The sequence below is a fragment of the Lontra canadensis genome, unplaced genomic scaffold (assembly GCF_010015895.1).
Source record: "Lontra canadensis isolate GAN:19392208 unplaced genomic scaffold, GSC_riverotter_1.0 scaffold203, whole genome shotgun sequence".
Taxonomy (NCBI): Eukaryota; Metazoa; Chordata; class Mammalia; order Carnivora; family Mustelidae; genus Lontra; species Lontra canadensis.
In genome coordinates, this window is record NW_022631197.1 from 638,446 (window position 1) to 662,342 (window position 23,897).

The 23,897-nt window shown below is 36.8% G+C and overlaps 1 protein-coding gene across 1 annotated transcript in view; it reads right to left on the minus strand.

Annotated features, from left to right (window-relative positions):
* The window catches only part of CUNH8orf34 (chromosome unknown C8orf34 homolog), a 377,142-nt gene that overhangs the window by 25,388 nt on the left and 327,857 nt on the right, over positions 1 to 23,897 (minus strand). Inside the window, 1 exon segment of the mRNA XM_032848426.1 lies at positions 4,650 to 4,697. Within this exon segment, the coding sequence (XP_032704317.1) occupies positions 4,650 to 4,697 (48 nt within the window).

A 23,897-nucleotide genomic window follows, 5' to 3' on the forward strand; every position in this document is an offset into this window, starting at 1 on the left:
GCAATATTCGCTTTATTGTAGTGTTCTGGAACTAAAGTCACAATATCTCCAAGGTATGGCTGTAAAGTTTGAAAATGCCTTTCTTTTTGTATTTGCTAATGAAATTCCTTATATTTTCAGACTGAAATCCATAATTTTTTAGGAAATTTTACTTCTACTGCCCATTTCTTTGGGGAATTGTAAAAGGGCAATTAAAACATAAGAAAAGGGGAATAATAAGTTTAGGAAGCTGTAAGTTTGAACTAATAGAATTTGGGAAAAGACAAGAGAAAAAGCAATAATGAAGTTAGAAATAAATGGTAGATTGTGAAAAATACTACAAAATAAATGCAAGGTGCTAAAATAAATTTATCTGACAAATTTGCTATACTCTACTGTGCACGGGGATCATGCTCCATTTTATGTCCTAATTCATTTCATTTGGTGACTTCTCTCAAGGAAATTGTGGGATAAAATTGTAAAACTTTGAAATGGATGAAAGATTATGGGTATACACAATGAAAAACAGTATCTTTTTCCAGCACATCCTCCCTGTTACCTGATTCTGTGGAGGCTCTGCGTCTTGCATTGACTTTGAACTGTTCAATAACTACATAATTCATAGACACTGATAGTGCAAATGATTCTAGTCCTACATTGTATCCATTTGAATGTAATTGATTATTACCCTATGGATATGGGTCAGTTTTTCTGGTTTTTGCCTCTCTTCATAACTTCATTTCAGCATTCCTTATTTAAGAGAGGGTTTAAATTCTCCCTTGAACTGGTTGTAATACTTTACTGGTTCCCTTACTAATTAGTGAGTTCAATAAATCTTTGATACATGTTCATTTTATATCTGTATAAGAGCCATGATTATACCTTTTTAAAATATTTTTATCCTTTAACAACCTTATTAGTTCTTGAGGAATGTCAAAGACAAAACAGGATTTTCTTGACAAAATTCCTTGTTTCCTTGTTTCTTAAGGGAATAAAACCATATCATTAAATAGTAACATTGATTTTTGAAAAGTAAATCTCTGTTTATGATAAAAATTTAATTATGTCTTATTTTTTATAGAAAGTAGGGTTGGGAGGGATTTCATGACAGTAGTGAGCACGCAAATAGTACAACACAGGAGAAACAAGATGGGCCAAGCCTGGCATGAGAAGTGATTTGAAGATATTTTGTTGCCTAGAATCCGTCCCTTTTCCAGTTCAGATGGTACAGCTGGCAAAACCGGCTTCAACAGATTTGGAAAAGGCCTGCCTGCTTAGCATGCTTTTCTTCTTGTCTGACACACTTAGAGACTGCGAAGCTGCCTCTTGACACCTTGAGTTAGTTCACACTCCCGTGTATGCTGCCTCTGGCCTTCACCAGCTAACTTCCTGAAGTTGTGGGGAACTGCTTCTAAATTGCTCTTTAGAAAGTTTCAAAAAATCATTAACTTGAGTCTTCAATTCTTTATAGCTTCTCAACCATTGAAGTCAATGATATTTTTCTGATAAATACATATTTAAATTAATAAATTTCCCATGATGAGGGGATTTTTAGCCAGTATGGTATGCTGCTTTCCAATTATTCACCTGGAAAATGTGGTATTTTAAATGGATTACCTTCTCTATAAAAGGTGTGACAATCAAGGTTTGGAGGTACTTGATTTTGATAAGTTCCTTTAAATTATATGTGTTTTTAAAAAAATAAATGTTAGTTTTATTTCAAAACTGAAATTTATGCAATATGAAATTATTATGCCTACCTGAGTTATCAAGGGTCTTTCAAGTGAAAAACACATGGTTGCTTCAAAAAATTAAACTGTAAGAATGATTTTGAAGATTAGGAAAAGTAGACTATTAGAAAATATCTCATTTTTTATTTGGTAAAAATACAAATCCAATTCTAGGGGCACCTGGGTGACTCAGTTGGTTAAGAATCTGCCTTCTGCTCAGGTCATGATCCTGGGGTCCCCCACATCAGGCTCCCTGATCAGCAGAGAGTCTGCTTCTCCCTCTGCCCCTTACCCTGCTCATGCTCTCTCTCACTCTCTCTCTCTCTCTCATATAAATATATAAAATCTTTAAAATAATACAAATTCTATTCTGGAAAAATAATACATTAAACCCCAGAAAATATAGAATGGAAATTCCATCTTACCTTTCGTAGAGGAGATTCTATTGTCTATTCTATTGTCTCTAGTCTCAATTTAGGTCTAAACAATATTGTCTAATGTCATGTGGTTATAATTCTGTCTAATTATAAGACTAAATAAAAAAAAACAGACTTTGATCTGCAGAGTTGCCTAAACTTTAACAAGAAATGTTAAATATATTAAAAATGTAAACACTATGGTTTGTTTGAGTTTTAGTGTATACTACATAAAAGCAAATGTATGTTAGCACTGTTTTAACTTCAATGCTTCTAACATTTATAAATATTTTTCCTTATTGTTTGCTGGTTCGACTAACATGCAGAAAGAGAGCAAAAGTGAAATAAGAGCACAAGTGGGGGAAAAAAAGCAACTATCATTTTATGGCTCACATTCTCAACATGGTCTCAATGGAGAGGAATTTGAGTATATATTTCCTAAAGACCAAATGCATTAATATCTACAGAAAGAAGCCAACTAGTAATGAGCTAATAGTTCACTAATTAAGGTCATATTTATAGTTTTATTGTAAAGAATGATCATTTGCTGGTTTAAAAAAAGGTTAAAAATCTAAACATCGACCAATAATAGGTAAAAACCCTCTGTGATACTGAACCCCCCCCAAAATGTTTATGGGCAGTTCGCACATACTTGTAATCTTAAACTGAAAGTCGGTGATGATTCTCATAAGTTAGAGAGATTTTATACCCCTAAGCAATCAAAAATTTTGTTTAGAGTAAATGAACAAATAAAACTCAGAAATGTATTAATAGAATTTTCCTCTTTACCTATATTATAAAAATTGGGGGTTTTCCATGATGTATGTAGTCACTGTCCAGAGATAACATTGAAAGAACACATTAAGGCAGTGTTTCTCAAACTTCAGGGTACTTTGAATCACACAGGGATCTTGTTAGAATTCAAATTTAGATTTTATGGATCTGGTGTGATTTTGTGTTTCTTCCAATCCCCCAGATATTGTCCATGTTCCTTATCAGAGAATCACATTGAGCAGCAATGTCCTGCCAGAAACTCCAATAAAAAGGCACAAATTCTCAACCCTGTTCTCACATCAAGCATTCACAATTCTGTAAAATATGTATTTTAGATTGCACATTCATAATAACAGAGAAAATAAGGATCTTCTTCCAGGATAAGAACTACAAAATTAAAATAAGATTTATATATAAAGTTCCAGGGCACCTGGGAGATTCAGTCAGTTAAAGATCTGCTTTCTGCTCAGGTCATGATCCCAGGTCCTGAGATCAAGCCCTGCATCAGGCTGCCTGCAGAGGAATGCTGAGCCAGGAGCTTCAGCGACCACAGAATCCTAAAGAGAAATTCTGCAGGTGTACATTGAAAACAGTGTCTGCCTCCCTTTGTCAACATTAATTGCTTTAATATGTTCTACTCAATCTCTGCATCAAACTGATTAAACTAAAATTGAAAGTTGGTGCTCTAACCCTCCAATTTTTTCACACCATATATTTTGATTTTCCTAACCTGAACCCAGACAATCAACCTGGTTATTTCCTTTCATTATCTCTTCTCCATGTGCCTTTGACAAAACTTGAACCACCTCCAAACATGCAAATGGAAGATGTTAGAGACTTAAAGGGGTGGTAGGCACTCTGATTTTCCTTTCCAAGTGGTATTTGGAAGCAAGTGTGATTTTAAGCGTGGGTACACTGTTCTGAATAAATTTTCAGTGGCACATTCAGTAGGCCACTCAAACTGGGTTTGGAATGGATGCATGCACACAAGACTAAAATATTTAGAGGACTGGATTCTTTATTTCTGAGGAGCAATATTCAAACCAAATATTTGGTACTTCCACAACATCATCACCAAACTATTTCTCAGTTCCCTTCACCTACAACAGATTTAGATGCCTAATTTAGTGACCACTGTAGTTTGGCTTCAGATCGAGTTTTACGGATTCTATCCACAGTTTTATCTATAAGTTCCCAACTACCGTTTGCAGACACTCCAAAGACACATCCTTTGACACAGAGCACCTCTGGATATCTCCAAAATAAATCCAGACGTCTAAATGGTTTCCCAACAAAAATCTACCATATATTTTATTTGTCAAGAGAGCACTTTGCTTAATGGCCTGCACAAGTAATGTCCTTGATGAGCATTTATCACATGAATGAAAGCCATTTTGGTACAGATTGTTCTTTCCATAAGAGCAATGATAATATCTTATTATTATGTACACATGTTTCTCATTTATTAGGATATCAACAAATGTTTGTGAGTGAAAATATATGATAGCCCTAGGTTTGGGCAGTTTTGCCTTCATTTTCAGGATGACTGACTTGTTATAAGGCATCCCTCCATCAATGAGGGAAAAAAACATTTTGATAACATGTTATTTATTATCCTGGCTTTGTGGGCATGACCAGTGAATTGCTATAGACTGGAAACCCTACAGCAGATGGAGAGATCCCAAGTGAATATTTGTCCTATATGACAGACTTATTTCAGACTATGTTACAAGGCTACCTTAAAACTCACTTCTTCCACGTAGTTTTTCAGTGACTGTACTCCACTGGAGACTTCTCCCTAGAGGCAAAGTGGAAGAGAAGTTGAAAAAGTCAGAGGAAGGAGAAAGAGAACGATGGAAGATGAATCGTGGAGAGTAGTGAAACCTGGGAACAACACCAAATCCTTACTGTTTTCCCACCATCTCAGTTGATATTTATGGGATAGTCAGTTTGGCAACTTTCTCCTCTGAAGGAAATAATTTTTTCAAGGCAACAATATTTCTCTTAAGTGGATTTTAAGTCACATAAACGAATAACCACTAGGAATAGCTAACTAAATCTTAGGATAGAATACTAAAAGAAATGGATAAAATTTTCTGTTACTAGTTTATAAATATGTTCTTAAAGTTAGATTAAAAAAAAAGTCACTCATTCCATATTCTATAAATCTGTATGAAGATCTAACACATGGACTTAAAAATATTTTTATGGGGAGAGTATAGATCATTAACCTGTCCTTTTCCCAATGTTTATATGCAGCCTTTCTCACCTCGCTTGTACATTATTAGCAAATTCTCCATTATTTGTGCTTTTTACTAGACCTTCACTGGGCACTAGTAATTACTGATATTTAAATCATAGAAATTCAACATAAAATTAAACATATATCCCAAATTCATCAAAACATTGGTAGTCAAAATGGTCAAACAACTCATTAGTTTGAATAAGTTATATTTTTATACTATGTGGCCAGAGACATTTGGAAATAAATTCTGAGATATGATAAAAAGATAAATTCTAGGAGAACTTGTATGTTTATAAGATAACTAAGTAAGTGTGAATGGAGCTTACATTTGTTTCTAATTTTTCAAGTACATTCTTTTTTTATATTTCAAAGACTCTCCATATATTATCTCACTTGACTGGTTTTTCACTACAACTTGAGGGCAAGACATCCTCAAGCCAACCTGATATATAAAGACCCTAAAGCCACAGGGGCTTAGGAAAGAGCGTAACTTCAAGGGGCTTGGTATAGGCAAAGCTCTGCTGGGACCTGATTCAACTCTGACACTTCTCTATCTCACTGAAATGAAAAGTTTAACACATCAAAAAAAAAAAAAATTAAGTGTACTTTATTTTCTAAAAACTGTGATGTATACTCCAAAGCATTTTGAGAGGGTTCAAAAAAATAAATAAATAAAAAGAATGCTCATTTCAAACCAAAAATTAAGCTAAAAATAAAATGCTGATTTCCCTAAATGCTTAGAAATCACAGATATATATATTATTTTTTCCAAATCATGGTTTCCACTGGTGAAATATTCATATGCTAGGGGTGCCTGGGTGGCTCAGTCGTTAAGCATCTGCTTTCAGCTCAGGTCATGATCCCTGGGTCCTGGGATCCAGCCCCACATTCGGCTCCCTGCCCAGCAGGAAGCCTGTTTCTCCCTCTGCTGCTCCCCCTGCTGTGTTCCCTCTCTAGCTGTGTTTCTCTTTGTCAAATAAATAAGCAAAATCTTTAAATAAAATAAAATAAATTCATACGCTATAGTTTAAATATTTCCAAATGCTTCCAAGCTTGTGGACTTTTCAATGGATAAGACACTTGTAGAGATAGGGCAGTTACGCTAAAATATAAACTATTGGGAAAAATCAAATCCGTATAAAACCGCCAAACTGTGAGGAATTTAACTGAAAGCATATGAAGAACGCTGGAAATTTTCTTCAGATAAACTGCTTTTTCTAGCTGAACTTGCTATACTATCTCCCTTTATTTGGACAATTAGTCTAGAAAGAACGCTGTGGACTCTTCCAGTTTGGCTCTTCCCTACGACAGAAAACCTGTCTTTTGTGTACTAATAGCAACGCCTGCTCCCTTTCTCCCCCTTACCCCCCCTCCCCGCCCCCCACTTAGCCTGAATTGCTAGGGGTAAGAAGACAAGGTGGCAAACGACTGGCTGGTATGGATCTGCTTTCTGGAGGGGTCAGTGTAGGAGGCCTGACTGGTTGACATCTGTACCTCTGAGGGGTCACAGTGAGGGCTTAGAGAGCAGCCCCTGGTTACTCACTAAAGAGGGCTATTTGTTTCCTTAGAGCTAGAGTGCAAGGGTTTTCCCAATTTGTCTGGACACTTACAGTCTTATGGTATGACCTGGGGATGACTGAGGGTTTTCCTGATGGTCGGATATAATCAAGGCACTGTGTACACTATAGGCCTTCTTGACAGGCTTGTTTCTTCCCACAGTGCCAGGTACTTTTCAGTATCTGCACCACAGAAAAGGATAAACCCACACAACACCATTTGTTTCAAAGGCCACACAGACTGGAGTTAGGCTGTAACTTCCATTCAGAAATCACAGACCTGGGTGGCACTGATGAATGAGGACCTCGAAGTAAAAAGACTCTGAGAGGAAAATACTGAGGAAGCAAACACTTTGCAGAGAGGATTACAAATCTGGCACAGGGCCAAGTGAACAAAACAAAGAACAAGATGTCAGGATCTCTAATTCTTAGGGTGGGAATAAATGGCTCCCATCAAGCGGCTCCATTCAGTATGACTGTCTGGGGTTCCCCATTTCCAACATGGGACTGTTGAAATGCTGATGCTGACCTTCCCTCCTTCCCCTGCTGGGGGCGCTAATGAAATAAAATCCCTTTCAAAGCACACAGTTGTCAACTAAGGTCATCCTATTGTAAATTTTAAAGAACTGGCACTTTAAATATCAAGTCATTCAACAACATAATTTTTGATAATCATCCAGAAGTAAATCAAAATTATCCAAATGCAAAAACTCAGAGAGAGAAAATAAAGAAAAACTGATGTGATTACGGTTTACCATTTGGCATGGGATTGTGGCTGTTAGAGGTGAGGCTCTTGAAGCTCCCCTTTTTATTTTCCATTTAAGAAAATATTTTCAGTGAAACAGAATATACTAGGCTAGGCTAGTATATACTAGCTAGACTAGGCTCACATTCTCCTGAATCCAATACCATTTTTCACTATCCCATGCTTCTCTTACTTAAATCAGTATTTTCTACTCACCTCTTACAAATCCTTAGGTAAAATACATATAGACTTCCACTTTTACATAGAATATATTTATTCACAAACGTTTTATGTCTGAGGACTTTGGTATGAATTTCTCCAAAGAAATTTTCACGAGAACCCTAATTTCACCAGAATGCTCTTTCTTCCTGCTTTTATGAATGAAAGTAAACAATAATCCTAACACAGACAGCATCTTCTTAAGAAGAACATGTAGGAGAAAAGGAGCTTGATAGGAATGGCCAAGGCATATCTAAACTCCAGGGACTTGTAAATGTCACCCATTATTTATTCCAAAGTATCTATTAAACACCTACCAACACCACATACTACACTAGGTGTGGGGACAAAGAGGTGAACAAGAACTCATCCCTCCCATAAAAAGTATACTTTAAGAAGACAGATATAAAAGTTATTTGAATATAGAGCAAGTGTTACTTGACATAGGTGAACTCAAGGTGCTATGAGGAAAAAAAATTGAGGAAAGGGCACCTAGACTTTCATTTATTTAATAAGGATTGAGAACTTATTTAATTCATTTATTTAACAAGTATTGAGCATTCTCATGTGCTAGAAGTTTTTGTAGCCATTGCATACATGTGATCAAAAAGACAAAGTAGATGAATTTAGGAATTTCCAAGAGGAAATTATTATTTATTTTATTTTATTTATTTATTTGATAGAGATCACAAGTAGGCAGAGAGGCAGGCAGAGAGAGAGGGAGAAGCAGGCTCCTCGCTGAGCAGAGAGCCTGATGCGGAGCTCAATCCCAGGACCCTGAGATCATGACCTGAGCCGAAGGCAGAGTTTAACCCACTGAGCCACCCAGGCACCCCAGAAATTATTTTTAATCTTAGTCTTAAAGACTTAGTCAATTAGCCAGATGAAGGAGCTGCATAAAGAGGAGCACTCTTACAAGGAAGGAAGATTTTATGTGGAGACCCAGACACAATACAGCAAATATAGGAAACCACAAGTATTACAATGAAGACCACTAATTAGACTATGCACAGAAATATACTCTATTTTTAGATAGAGAGGTATTAATATTATACATCATTTCCTAATTTTATACTACAATTTCCTGTAATACAGCTATTAATATGATGGTCATATGTTGTGTTTTCTAATTTTTATTACACAGGATTACTGAATTTCTGGCAGATGTTAAAGAAATTGAAGTTCAGCTTTCCAAACTCCAGCACATTCTACAAGCAGGAGTTACTATTGATGTCTAAGAAAATAGGCAGTGATCTATTTCCAATCAGTAAAAAGCTGGGTACAGTAGTTTGTAATTCAGAAATTTTTGGAAAGCTCAAAATTCTTTCAAATCACTGATGGAGTCAATAACTTAATAGTTATACTTGCCTTCAGACTCATATATTAACAAGTGCTATTTCTACTTGGCCCTGATATTTTTCATATTAAGTTAAATTTCTTTTTTCTGAAAATTTGCCCATGATCTTGTGAGTAAATGTTGCACTACTGCAGATATTTCTTTCTCTGAAAATAACACCTTTATCCAATAGAGGAGATACCTGACTGCTTAGCATTGCTAAGAGTTAAAAGACTGACATTTTAAGATAAGATGTTATGATTCACTCTGTCTCTAAGTTCCACGGATGCTGCAGGTTATATCTGCACTAGAAATCAGCAATCTAAGGCATGATCAGAAGTCAAATTTGTCCCCTCGGAAGGGGCAAATAATACTCAAACCCTAAGCGTATAACTAACTGTTAAACTAAAATGAAGAACTTTACATTTTTCTTCCAATTTTTTTTTTTATGTTAAACTAAGTAATTCCCTTATGGTAATGCCTTTGCCTTAGAGACTTACCTAAAAAAAAAAAAAAAAAAAGGAAAAAGGCAGGAGCAATTATGGAATTAATGATTATCACTAATAATGTTAAATTTTTTTTAATATTTTATTTATTTATTTGACACAGAGAGAGAGAGAGATCACAAGTAGGCCGAGAGGCAAGCAGAGAGAGAAGGGGAAGCAGGCTCCCTGCCGAACAGAGAGCCTGATGTAGGGCTCTATCCCAGGACCCTGGGCTCATGACGTGAGCCAAAGGCAGAGGCTTTAACCTACTGAGCCATCCAGGCACCCTAATAATGTTAAATTTTAAATAATGTAAGGTATTTTAGTGTTCCTTCTTATCTTCTGAAAAGTAACCATTCATTTGCAAAAATGAGGGAAAAACCCATTTTATTCTTTTCTTTCCTTTAATCTCATGTGAAACAAAAAAGAGGGGGAAATGCAAAGCCAGTAATGAAAGGCTTCCCGTTTGATAGAGCGGTAACTTTTATCAGCAGATTTTGGGCAAGAGAAGGGACACGATGAGAGGGTGCAGCTATAAGAATGGATGACTAGGGGGCGCCTGGGTGGCTCAGTGAGTTAGGCCATGGCCTTTGGCTCAGGTCATGATCTCAGGGTCCTGGTATCGAGCCCCGCATCAGGCTCTCTGCTCGGTGGGGAGCCAGCTTCCCCCTCTCTCTCTGCCTGCCTCTCTGCCTACTGTGATCTCTCTCTTTCTCTGTCAAATAATAAATAAAATTTAAAAAAAAAAAAAAAGAATGGATGGCTAGTGTTAATGATATTTAATTGCACTGACTTGTAGAACAGATAGATATATATATATATATATATATATATATATAATTGGTCAATTGATTTTAGGAAAATCCTTTTGACCTTCAACCATTATTATACTAGTCATACATGTCTTCTCTGATATGTTGATGAACTTATCATATAAATGATTAATACTGTTTCACTATTACCATATGCAGAAAGTAGTATTCATTCATTCTTTCTAAAATGATTTAGGGACATCTGAGTGGCTCAGTTAAGCTGCTGATCAAGCCTCATGTCCCTGACATAACTCCATGCTCAATGGGGAGTCTGCTTGTCTTTCTCTTTCTTCCTCTCCCCTCCCCACTTGTGCACACATTCTCTCTCCCTCTCTCTCTCTCAAATAAATAAAATCTTTTTAAAAAAATAAAAATAAAAATAAAAATAAAAATAAAATGGTTTAATGTGCCAAATGAGCAAACTATCAGCTGTAAGATCTTGGAGAGTCAACTTTTCTTCTGAAGCAGAGTTTCTTCATAGATAAAACTTAGACAGCAGAACCACAGGGTAGTGTTTCATATGACATAGTGAATGTGTAAGAATATGCAAAATTTCCACTGTAAAGTGCAGTGTTATTATTTCACAAATGTCTGTATCTCCATTGATCCCCCACCTATTGGTTTTCCTGCTTCTTGCCCTGGATCCTTTACTCAAATTTCTATGTGTTCCTTTGATACCATGACATCTTTATCAAAACACATATCACATTCTATTATAATCACTGGTTATTTGCTCAGTCTTTCCTGTTTAAGTTCTTGGAGAGCAAAAATTATTTTTATTAATTTTTGCTCCCTATGTCCTGGTGCTGGGCCTGGCAAAATGGAGAATGAATGGATAAATAAACAATCTGTAGATCTTATGTGCTCTGGATCTCTGCAGAGGCTATACAATTCAAAATTTATAAATAATGGGATAAAAGAAATAAATCGCTTTTTAAAACAAGGAGGAAATTATTACTGAATGCTTGTTTAACAAATCCACTGAAGGGACACCTGGGTGACTCAGTCAGTTACCTGAGCCTTCAGCTCAGATAATGATCCCAGGGTCCTGGGATTGAGGCCCACTTCGGGCTCCCTGCTCAGTAGACAGCCTGCTTCTCTCTCTGCCTCTACCTGCCAATCCCCCTGTTTGTGCTCTCATTCTCTCTGACAAATAAATAAATAGAATCTTTTTTAAAAAAAGTTAAAAAACAAAACAAAACCCACTGAAGAAGCTACTGATTAATTAGGATTTATAAGTAGTTATTGAATAGAATTTTTACTTTGAAATATGAAAAATATGTATTATTAAGTATATTTTTATTATTTTTTGGTAACTGAGGTTATGGGTGACTATTTTCATAACATGAAAATGGAAATATTCAAAATTGACGTTTTAAAAATATAATGAGATACAGAAATAAGGAAAACCACATTTAAAAAAAAACTTTGAGAAATAAAGACTAAATGGAAGAGACACAAGATGAAACAAACACAACAGATAATGCCTTAGGATAATCAGAATGTTATAAAAAAAAGATAGGGAAAATTTTTAATCAAAAAGAAATTTAAAAAGGGATTTTTAAAACAGCATTTTAGGGGAAATGATAAATACTGAAGATAGGTAAAAGGTGATATAAAGTTGACTCTCGAATGATGCAGGGGTTAAGGGTGTTAACCCCTTCCCTCTGTTCCAGTCAAAAATAGATGTATAACTTTTGTATCACCCATAACTTAACTTCTAATAGTCCATTGTTGACCAGAAGGCTTGCCCATAATATAAACAGTCAATTAACACATATTTTATATGTGATATGCATTATGTGCTGTATTCTTACAATGAAGTAAGCTAGAGAAAAGAAAATGTTATTAAGAAAATGGTAAGGAAGAGGGGTGCCTGGGGGTCTCAGTGGGTTAAGCCTCTGCCTTCAGCTCAGGTCATGACCTTAGGATCCTGGGATTGAGCCCCGCATTAGGCTCTCTGCTCGGCAGGGACCCTGCTTCACCCTCTCTCTCACTGCCTGCCTCTCTGCCTATTTGTGATCTCTGTCTGTCAAATAAATAAAATTAAAAAAAAAATGGTAAGGAAAAGAAAATACACGTATAGCACTGTACTATATTTATGGGGGAAAAAAAATCCCTATGTAAGTCGCTCTACACATGGTTTGAACCCATGTTGCCCAAGGGTCAACTACGGATAATAGAAGACCCTAAAGAAGAAAACAAAAGCAAGGGAACAGAATAGATGCAAAAAATTGTAATTCCAGAAAATTTCCCTGAAATAATAATAACAAATTACATACTGAACAGCATGTCTGACAATAGTTAGCCAGACAGTCTGACTACCAAAAGATAAATTCTAGCAAATTTATTGTATTTTAAAGAAAAAGAAAAAGTCCTTCAGGCATTTAGAAAAAGAGATCACGTGATATATGGGGGAATTTAGACTATCATTAAATTTTAACAATAGCAATTTATGCCAGTAGAAAAATGAAGATACTGAAGGAAAGAAAATGTGAGCCCAGGAATCTGGTAGAGAATGAGCTTCAAAAAACCAAAATGCCTACACATATGAATGGATGGTGAGCATTAACTACAGAGTTAACCTGTCCTGAGGCCATATGGCAGTTTGAAAGGGGAGAATATATTATGTATTAGCTATTTACTCTGACAATGTGGATTTTGTACGACTATTAAAAAATTGAGAGAGAATAGAGAAAGCATATGCATTTTTTTGTTTTCAGTATTCATATTGGTAGATGGATTAGTATTTTTATCCTGAGACTGTTGGGTGTAATGCTTTAAAACAAATAAGTTATTATGGACTATATTAATTCTAATATCACTTTTGTCATTGAATATCAAAATTATGGGTATGGAAAAGAAAGAGATAAAGATATAATAATAAAAGATTAAATTAAAGTTTTGGTATTCTCTTATCTGAATTCAAAGTGTCAGTATGAACTAACTGCCCACTCAAAAGGGCTAGAAATAATGACCAACCCAGTAGCAATGAACATCCCTAGTGTCTAGACTGTGATCTAGAAATACTGTTTCTCACTAGAGGAAACTAGGGGTTTTTCAAAAAACATTGGTTTATTCCATGTTTGGTGCAGGATATGTAAAACATAAGCTTGGGACATCTTATGTTTAACTTATGCTTATCTTATTTTATAGATTAAAAGAGATTTAAAGACATACCTGATTTTAAAAAGTTGGCAAAGTTGACAATAATGTCAATAGGTTCATCTTTGAGTGATAAAGCTACTTTTAAAATGGAAGGAACATATGATAATAAAAGTTAGGATAGTTGTTATTTATGGGGAGAGGCAGAGGTTATGACTGGGACAGGGCACAATAGAGGGATTTCTCAGTTGTCTAGCAAAATTCTATTTCTTAATGTGGGTAGTAGTGTAATTATAATAAGTCATGAAGCCATAAGTTTCATTTAGGTGATTCTGTATATTTGTGTTCTATTTTGTAACAAAAGCTATATAAAATTAAAAAGCAGCCATTTCTAATATTAAGCTATAAAGTTACAGATATAATTGTAAGGCACAAGGGAAACTCTTTAAAAATTAGAGTGAAATGTTATAATGCTCTATTTACTATCGGCTACATCTCCATGGTCACATATCTAATCTCTCATTGATCCAAATCTTTAGGTGTATGTAACGAAGTAATTATTGGTTATATAGCTAGACAAGTAGTTAAAGAACACTCTTATTGTTCTGATTCAATCTTAAGCTAATCTAATTATAACACTGACCTCATAAATATCAGTTGGCAATTTTGATTTTTACCATTTGAAATAATTACGCCTTTAAATTCTCTTCCATTAAGCTTTTAAAAAAATCAATAGATGTCACTTTGGAATCTGTAAAGTACCTGTATAAATTCTCTAAGGTCAATGAAATATGAATGTCAGCGTCATAATTTAAACCAAACATACAATGTATTCTTTTAAAATTAAATTAACTTGTGTCTTTGCAAAATGGCTAAATGGCTAAGATGGCCAACTTCCTGAACTGTGACTCAAATGGGAGCAGGCAGGAAAACTGATACCCAGTGCTCATGAAATACCAAGACTTTTATTTCTCTCCTGTTCTCAGCCCATGTTTCCTTAATTAAAAAAAAAAACAAAAAAACAGTGATTGATTTTTTTTAGATAAGTAACAATACTAGGCATTTCTCTACATTGAAAGAAACCTATTCCTCTAACAGATCATGGACACAAATAATTTTGTGTTTCCTCCAACATTATCTCTGATTTTTTAATTCAGCAACAAAAAGACCAGTTTCATATTTCAGACACCCTTACATTATTTAAAAAACATCATAGGACTATGGAATAAGAAAAATTCTTTTTCACTGACTTATAAATGTAAACAAATGTAGGTAGTATAGTGCAGAAGTACTGCGTTAAAAGTATATTTTTATTCCTTAAAACATTTATTTAAAGGAGGTTGATTTTCTTATGTTTTAATTGATTCCTTAAGTGGTCCAAGGGGAATGCAATCTACAGAATTAAGTTTCAAACCAAATAAATAAAATGTATGAAGTAACATTATCTAGCCAGTCACAAACTTGGCAGCTGATGTCATAAACAGTGTCACTAGGAGAGTTGTGACTTGCTTGGAGGAAATATGTTGGAACATAATCAATGTTCCAAGAGGTGACCTCCAAATAAATAAGAAAAGTGACTTAGAGGGGAAGATAGAGGTGGTATTTATTCAAAGTATTCCCAATTACTGACTCTGAAGTTTTGCCTATAGTCTCTAGGATAATTTGAAAAGATAATTCCCACTATTATGTCTGAACTTGCCTCCTGTGTTTATGTATAGCATTTCTTGTTTAATATGAGTTGGTCACTGGACTAAGACTTGGCCTTGATTTGACATACTATCAGAAGGTGGTAAAAAAATGATGTCCTCAGGAGGCACGAGAACAGGCTTTGGAGTCAAGCAACTATGGACTCACACCCCAGTTCTGCCACATATTCTATGTGCACGGGGCAAATTATATAACTTCCCTGGGTCCCAATTTCTTCTTCAGTAAATGGTGACAACACCATGTACATCTCATGGGTTACCATGAGGACTATGTGAAATAATGTTGATAAAGCACAGAAGACAAGATTGAAAGCCTAGCGTTTATCATTATCAGGATAATAAGTGTTAGTACTAGTATTAGGAGGTTTTCAGTGAATGAAAGACAGAGAAAGCCAACCTGCTACTATGCAAGGTAAGAAAATTAGAGATATGCTTAATTCTTCAAGGAGATAGCTGGAAAGGGGACCCGACTGTGGGGAAATCAGATGCTAATTTTTCATTTCCCTAGTCTTATTGTGGTGTCACTTTCATTACAAGGATCTTACACTTTCAATGACAGGTAATTACCAAATGACTTCATGTACAAATAAATCTTCAGCAGTAACTTAAGGTTGGCTGATGGTGAGGGAAAGAGGACTTTTACAAGACTGGACATTAGAACTAGAAAGAAGCAAATGACACAAATGAAGAGAAATTGTTGAAAAAAGGGAATAAGACAGCATCCTTAATAGGACTTTATTCTTGACCATCTCTTCTTCAACTCAAGAGTGTCCCCAAATAGTCCAGTGATACTGAGTAAACTCCAGATCCCTATACAGTCAGCACCTCTGTCTCTTTGTCTCTCTGTCCTTCTTCCTGTCCCTCCTCCCTACTCAAGCCATTCCTTTGTGCATTTCATGCCTACTTGCTGATGTCACCTAGCAAGATTCTACTCTTGACAAGGCTAAGTGCATTACCTCTCATTCCAAGAGGACTCCCCTGACCCACACATTTGTGTTGCTCTTCCCATGTGTTCCCATGATTCCCTAAAATTAGAGAATTTACCACACTGACTGCCTTGGCCTGTCCACTACATTGTCAACTCCACAGACACACCTTTAACATTTGCAGGCCTGAGGCAAGAGGTCAAGCAGAGGTCCACAATGCCAACAAGCTATGAAATAAAATACATTCTGACTTTCAAACAGATTTGGCAGGCTAGCTTCAAATTCAAAATTCTTATATTCCTTCAAGTTCTGCACCATAACTGGGAAGAAAAGGGACAGCAGGAAGGCAGTGCTGACCCTAGTGCCATATTCTTGCCTCTCTTTTCCCCCATCCCATGCTGTACCACCAGGGGCTTTGTGAATGTATGCATCTCCAAGCTCATTTATACCCTCCCAGATAGCTGCTCCTTGTCCACACCTCAGGCTTGGCAACTGAGCTCTTGGGGAGGGATGGACAAAAGAAAGAAGCCATGGAGGCTCAGGAAGTAGGTTTCAAATCTTTTGGGCAGAAGACTCCAAGATCCTGTACAAAGCATATGGTCAGGCTCCAAGTAGATATAGTCCCTTGACTGAGGGACTCCTCATCTCATGCAGGGGGCACAGCCTGGAGCTGGACTAAGGATACCATGGAAGCTCTCTGACAGTAGACACTTCCATCTCTTTACTATCTGTAGCACTTAATGCAGGGCTTGGCATCTGAGAGTCACTCTAAAGTATTTTTTTGAATGAATGAGGATTATTACAAAAGGCATATATTTTTAATTTAAGGTGCCAAATTATCAAAAGATAGTTAGAAAATGTGGTTAGAAACATAGGAAGACAAAGACTGTAAAAGTCTTGAATATTTTAGAAATGACAGAATCGTGGAGATTCAAGTAGCAAGAGATAGGGAGAAAGGTTGTATTTTAGATCGTTTAGGGTCCACACAAAATATGGTTCAAATATGAACTAGAGAAAGATACTTTAAAAATGGGTTCTGGGGGCACCTGGGTGGCTCGGTGGGTTAAACCTCTGCCTTCGGCTCTAGGTCATGATCTCAGGGTTCTGGGATCAAGCCCCACATCGGGCTCTCTGCTTGGCAGGGAGCCTGCTTCCTCCTCTCTCTCTCTCTGCCTGCCTCTCTGCCTACTGTGATCTCTATCTGTCAAATAAATAAATAAAGTCTTTAAAAAATTTTAAAAAAAAATGGGTTCTGGTGTGTGTGCGTGCGTGTGTGTGTGTGTGTGTGTGTGTGTTTGATATGGACAATGACCCTAAAACATAAACAAAAATAAACTAAGGATAGACTATAAGAATAACAATAAAATGAGTGAGATCCAATGAAATTGCCCTATCAAAAAACAGACCTTCAGCCTCACCATCTAAAATGACCTATCTGAGGAAAGACCAGAGGCACAGTTCTTTCTAGGATAGGCAGAATTCTTTGCAGTGTGATCACCAAGCAAGCTGGGTAAAACTTTAAAGGAAACAAAGTAGAAAAGGATGTGGAAGGGCCTGTTTACCAAAGATACCCTTACAATCAGATTCTGCTAACTACAGGGTATACCACACTTCTTCAGCCTTGTTTCACATTTCTGTGAACTATGAAGTGCTACCAGAGTTTATGCGGATCACCCATAAACTCGCACAATCTTGGGAACCACAATTTGAATGCTTGATTAAATCTAAGGCAGGGCATAGAACGTGGAGCTCATAATGATGCTCCGAGTCTCTTTGATGCGGTACTGTTTTCTCTTTGTGGTCTAAAACCCTTGCCCCTTTGGGAAGTAGAGCCCCAAGATGTTCTATAAGAAGAAATTTCTATGTTAATTCTTAGTCCAAAAAGTAAATTTAATGTGCCTTACAGAACAAAGCTTACTTTGGGGCCCTGAAAAGGGCCAAACCACATCACAGAGAGTAGGAAGATATCTTCCATTCTCATGAAGGTATGCCCATCTTTAGAACCATGTTCAAAGCAAACATCTTTTGAAGTCTTACTGAACATGACTGAACAGTGAGGTTTATTACAATGTTTTTGCATGTGTTTGCATTTTGTGAAAACAGCTAGGATCAGAAGCAGAGAAGCCAAAAAGGTTTGCTGCCAGGCCAGGGAATCTAAAAGCCAGAAATTTCAAGAGAAAAAAATAATTCTTATAACATGTGGACCCTAATACTCTCAACTTTAATTGAAATACATACCTGGAATCCTGGGTACTTTCTGACAATGCACTTCAATGCCAAACTACTTAGCCCTGTCTCATATCCAGAGCAATACTGCAAGTTAGAAGTTCAATGTAGTTCATCTAATGGTCACTGCCAGTTAGTTAAACATACCAGTTTAATAAAGCTGAGTCATGAGAAGGCAGCCTTGGTATTTTTAAAGATCACAAATCTCCTGGGAAACAGTTCTCTTTACTCCTCCTGAATGCCCTTTGGAGACAACACAAATATAGCTAATCAAGGTACTTGTCACACAGAGTTTTGTCTTAGATTACTGAGAGGCTTTCATCTCACTCGGCTGAGCACTGGCCTCAGGGCTGACCACCACATACAATCACGCAACATATACCCCAACCAAGGAGGTGACGGAAACAAATGTTAGCCACTTTTGTGGAGGAGAAAAGTTTCAGTGGCAGGTGAGATAAAGCAATACACAACAACACATTTTCAAGTTTTTCAAGAAGATGAAACTAACCTAGTTAAACTAATTGTTAAATACGCTGCTATGTTATTTAAAAGATCACATATAGCATTATAAAAAGGTAGCCAGATGGCAGTTCATATGAAAAAGGAGGGAATCTTTAGGTAACTAAACTACTAACTAACTACTAACTAACTACAACGTTAGTGTGTATAGCAGTGCAATGAAAACTACTGCAAAGCTATTTCAATGGTAGGCGTGGTTCATAAATCACAATCAGCTCCTTCAGGTTTATAGATTGTACACAGCTGACTTGGTTAGAGTGTTGTGCTTTGGCTGGGTAGGTTGTAAGGAGAGATGATTAAGGTGGAGAAAAGTCTGGGAAGAATGTGACATAAGGAATATTTGACGAAGTCGTTTACTTTTCATCATAAGGACAGAAGATGTAAAGAAAGAGTGAGATATTTAACTAATGGAAGATTTAAAAGATGGAGAGGAAAACAGAGTTCTTTCTTGTTTCAGAGAGCAAAAGTGAGGGATATAGATGAATGTTTCATGGAGGCAGATTTTTCTCTCCAAATGAGGAGGCATTGTTGTAGAGTAATAAAATATGGGTGGGAGCAAGAAGTTTCAGGAAAGACTGTTGCCTGAAATCTTGGGAGCAAGATGAGATAGTGAGCTACAGCAGGAGTTCTTCATTGAGGAAGATGTTGCCTTATAGTCTCACACTGAGCTTTCATATTTCCTTCTCTTAGGAAAACTGATCTCTTCCTAGAGTTCCCATCCTGGGCATCTACACTGAGGCATATTGGCAGCAAAGGGATAGAATCAGACTGGCTTTTGTTTCCCACAATTATAACCCTACTGCATTTTTTTTAAGGTTTTATTTATTTATTTGATGGGCAGAGATCACAAGTAGGGAGAGAGGCAGGCAGAGAGAGAAAAAAATCAGGCTCCCTGCTGAGCAGAGAGCCTGTTGGGCTGCGGGGCTCATTACTAGGACTCTGGGATCACGACCTGGGCCGAAGGTAGAGGCTTTAACCCACTGAGCCACCCAGGCACCCCAACCCTGTTGTATTTAATTCAGGACAATGAGTTAAAAACCTTCAATAGTTAGCCTTGCTTTTGACTGTGTTATCTGAAAAAGGAAGGGAGAATGGTCTTTATCTTGTAGCTACTACAGACCACATATGTGGCTCTGTGCTCAATCCTCATAATATTCATGTCAATTAATTATTTCTTTTTTACAGACAAAGAAACAGACTAAGAAAATTCCAAAGTAGAGCCAGGTTTTGAATTTTATGGTCTTGAGCCCTATGATCTTTCCAGAAGACAGAGAATGAAATCAATTACATTAGTCAAATTGAATGTTTTGACTGTGACTGAAGTTGAATTAAGCCCCTACCTGGACCCTTAATCCAGTTCCGTCAATTCCTCTATCTATAATTTTCTACTCCTTAGTTTTGCTAATCTAGGGTCAAACAAACAAATTACTTACACTAAACCTGAATGTAAATTCTTAATCTGGACAATGAACCCATTCAAGTACATGTAAAGTAACTTAAGGAAAAAACAACAACAAAAACAAAACAAAAACAAAAAACAAAAAACAACCTTACTATGAATCATCAAAGCTTGCATTACGTTCTTATAAGAATTTATGAAGTAATATTGCAAAAACTCCATGCCCAGATAAATTATTTCATTTCTGCCAGGGGTAGAGCATAAGGGCAAATGTTAGAATCATTAAGTGTCTCCTCAAGACTTTCAGGATATAAACATGCCATTCAATACTCCTGGGAAGCCAAGCACCCAAATCAGTAGAAAAAGTATTGGCTTTGGAGACAAGATTAGGTCTGACTCTTTGTGTGTGTGTGTGTGTGTGTGTGTGTGTATCATTTATTCAGCATGTGACCTTTGGGTCAAGTCCCTTAGACTCTTCAATCTCTCTTTTTTTTCAGTTGTGAAGAGAGAAGAAAAAGAGTAAGAATGCTTTCAATTAAAAGATTAGGGGAAATATCCATAATGCATGGTGCTAGGCCCTCAATAAATCATTCCCACTTTAAGAGCCAGCACTCCAACACCATGGCCTTCGTTCTACTCATTGCCCTTTTGCCATCTAATTCTCCAGCTGTGCTTAACTGCATGTGGGCTCCCAGGCAGACTTTTCTCTCCCTCCGGTAGTAAACCTCCCCAAGAACTCACTTAGCCATCAACCCAGAGACCACCTTCTCCTGGAAGCTGTCTTTGATCACTCTTCACCCTGTGGGCTCCATTAAATGGCTCCCCCTCCCATGTCCATGCTGTGTGTTTACATATCAGAGCATTTCTGGGCTCTCACAAAGTCTGTTCATTCAGTTGCCTTTCCCATCATACCATCAGCTCTTTAATGCTGAGAAGTATATCTTTCATTTCTGGATGCCCAGTACCTCAAAGAATACTTTACATGGTATTGTATTGTATGGTATTGTAAAGAAGATGGTCAAAGAACGGTTTGTTGAAAGAACAGATGCACTAAGCCCAGAGGTCAGGATTATTTCAGTGTGCTGGAGGCCATGATAAGGCTTGAGATGAGGACCAAACCAGGCCCTGACTTGTGTCTCCCTTTAAGTCTAAATACCTTAATAAAGGGTTATGGACAGGAAAGGCTGAGTAGCACTGAGAAAGGCTCTGTGCTATGTGTCCTGCGTTCGCCTACATGACTTCCCACACGCACTCCCTGGTTGATTGTATTAGTTGGTCCTTGTTGTTCCTGTACCTCCCATAACCCACTCCCTGGTTGATTGTAACTTCTTGTATCAATAGCAGCTAATGGTATTAGCCGTGACTACCTGGCATCACAGATTTGTTTGTAGTTAATGTAAACTTGTTATAGGAACTTGCGGTTACTCCTTCTATTGTGGTCTGCCTTATAAATGCTTGTAAGATGTGGAATAAAATCAGCACTGTTAGACATCCTCCTCAGTGCTCCTCCTGCCCGCATCTCTTTGTCTCTTAATTTCTTTTCACCATCCTCTTACCCTCACGTTTTCCTGGTCGATTTGTCGCGCTGGCTGCGACACCAGTGCTACACTAAATCATTCTCTAAGAATAGTTTTATCTATCAATCTTCTCAAAATCTTAAGGAAGAATTCAGCTGACTTAAAACAAATGTGCCCTTCCAAGCATTTTAGTTCATTTGGGCTGCTATAACAAAATACCATAAACTGGGTATCTTATTTATAAGATACAAATATCTATTTGTATCTTACAAATATTTATTTCTCATAGTTCTGGAGGCTGGAAATCCAAGGGTGCCAGCGTGGCCAGTGAGGACCTTCTTTTGGGTTGCAGACTTCTAATTATATATTTGCATGGTGGAAGGAGCAAGGGAGCTCTCTTGGATGTCTCTTATAAGAGCATTAAACCCACTCATGGGTTGAAAGCCAGTCATCTCCCAAAGGTACCACCTCCCAAAGGCCTCAGCTCCTAATAGTATCACTTTGGGTATGAGGATTTCAACATAGGAATTTTGGAGGGATGCAAACCCTCAGACCGTAACAACAAGATAAACTGAAAAGAATCCAGAAAAGACAAAGGTTTAGCTTATCTGTATTTTCCACTGATAGTCAAAGACACCACTTATTTACTACTACATGTATGTGTAAATTCAATAGGCCCAACACATATGAACAAGGGGCTTATCCATGCTTTCATAATTTCACAGACAAGGAGTCTTTTAAGAATTTAATCTTGGGAGAACTCTCACTTCTGGCAGACTGGTTATTGAGGTTCCAGATGTTGGAGGGGGGTGGTTCTGAAACAAGGGGACTTGTGTGGAAGAACAAGAAAACTATAACTTATGGTTTTCTAATTTTCACTCCTCCCACACAAAGGAAGGCCAGATTCTCCATTGTTTTTTTTTTTTTTCATCTGAATGAAAGTATTCGTTTGCAAATGTAGTAGATGTTAACTTTAGACTGATAATTTAATGTTTTTTCCTCCCTAAATAAAATCAATGTGTATATAATGGGTTAAAAAAAGTGAATTTGGTTATGCATGTGAAAATATTAGAATGGTTTAAAGAAATATAGACTGTGTGTGTATGTATGTGTAGCAGAGAAAGTCAATTATCATATGGTTTCACTTATTAGTGGAACATAAGGATTAGCATGGAGGACATTAAGAGAAGGAAGGGAAAAATGAAGGGGGGGATATTGGAGTGGGAGAAAAACCATGACAGACTATGAACTCTGGGAAACAAACTGAGGGTTTTAGAAGGGAGGGGTTTGGAGGATGGAGCACTGGGTGTTATATGCAGACAATGAATCATGAAACACTACATCAAAAACTAATGATGTACTCTATGGTGTCTGATATAACAATTTTTTAAAAAATAAATTTTTAAATATTGCTTTTTTCAAAAGCTCTGGCACTTTTCTTGGAAATGCAAAATAGTTAAAGCTAAAATAATTATTTTTTATCTTTATCATTATTGTCATAGCTGTAGCAATGTTGCTAAGAATAGTTACAGGAGAAGTAACTCCATGTTCAATAGTCTTTACCACTGAGTTCAGAACAAATTCCAACCTTTGAGGAACATTATGACCATATAGTAAGGAAGCCTACCTATTAAATACAATGCACTATTTAAATGAGTGAGCCTAACAACAGTATAAGAAAATAAGTCTAAGAATCATTTGCATGCTCTACATCATCTCTGCTTCGGAAAGGAAGTGTAGTTCTGAAAGGCCCCACGTTCCCACGCAGACAGCGAGCCGCCACAATCCCTTATAACTCTTCCTGCCTGAATTTGGGATAAAGTTAACAGACTCTGCAAAGCGTAGAAAAGATAGATAGCTCTTAATAGTGATACTATACTCCCTGATTTCTTAGAACTAATGTAAATATGTTCATACATCACTTGTTTTAGGAGAGGATGTTCCAGCCTGAAAATCCCAGCCAACAAATATGGCTTGAATTCAGCTTCATGAGGAAGTCATCCTGTGTTCCTGTCCTAACTCTAGTTTAGCTTGAGAATCTGCTGTTACAATACAAAGGGTAGGAAGACCCAAAACCTCTGAGCCAACACAAAAACAAATGCATGGGGGAGAAAAGCAAGTCTGTTTTATTGTTCATATAAAAAAGAGAATTTAAAAGCAGAAACAAAAATAAAAACAAGCCGCCTTATCCCTGTGACTTTC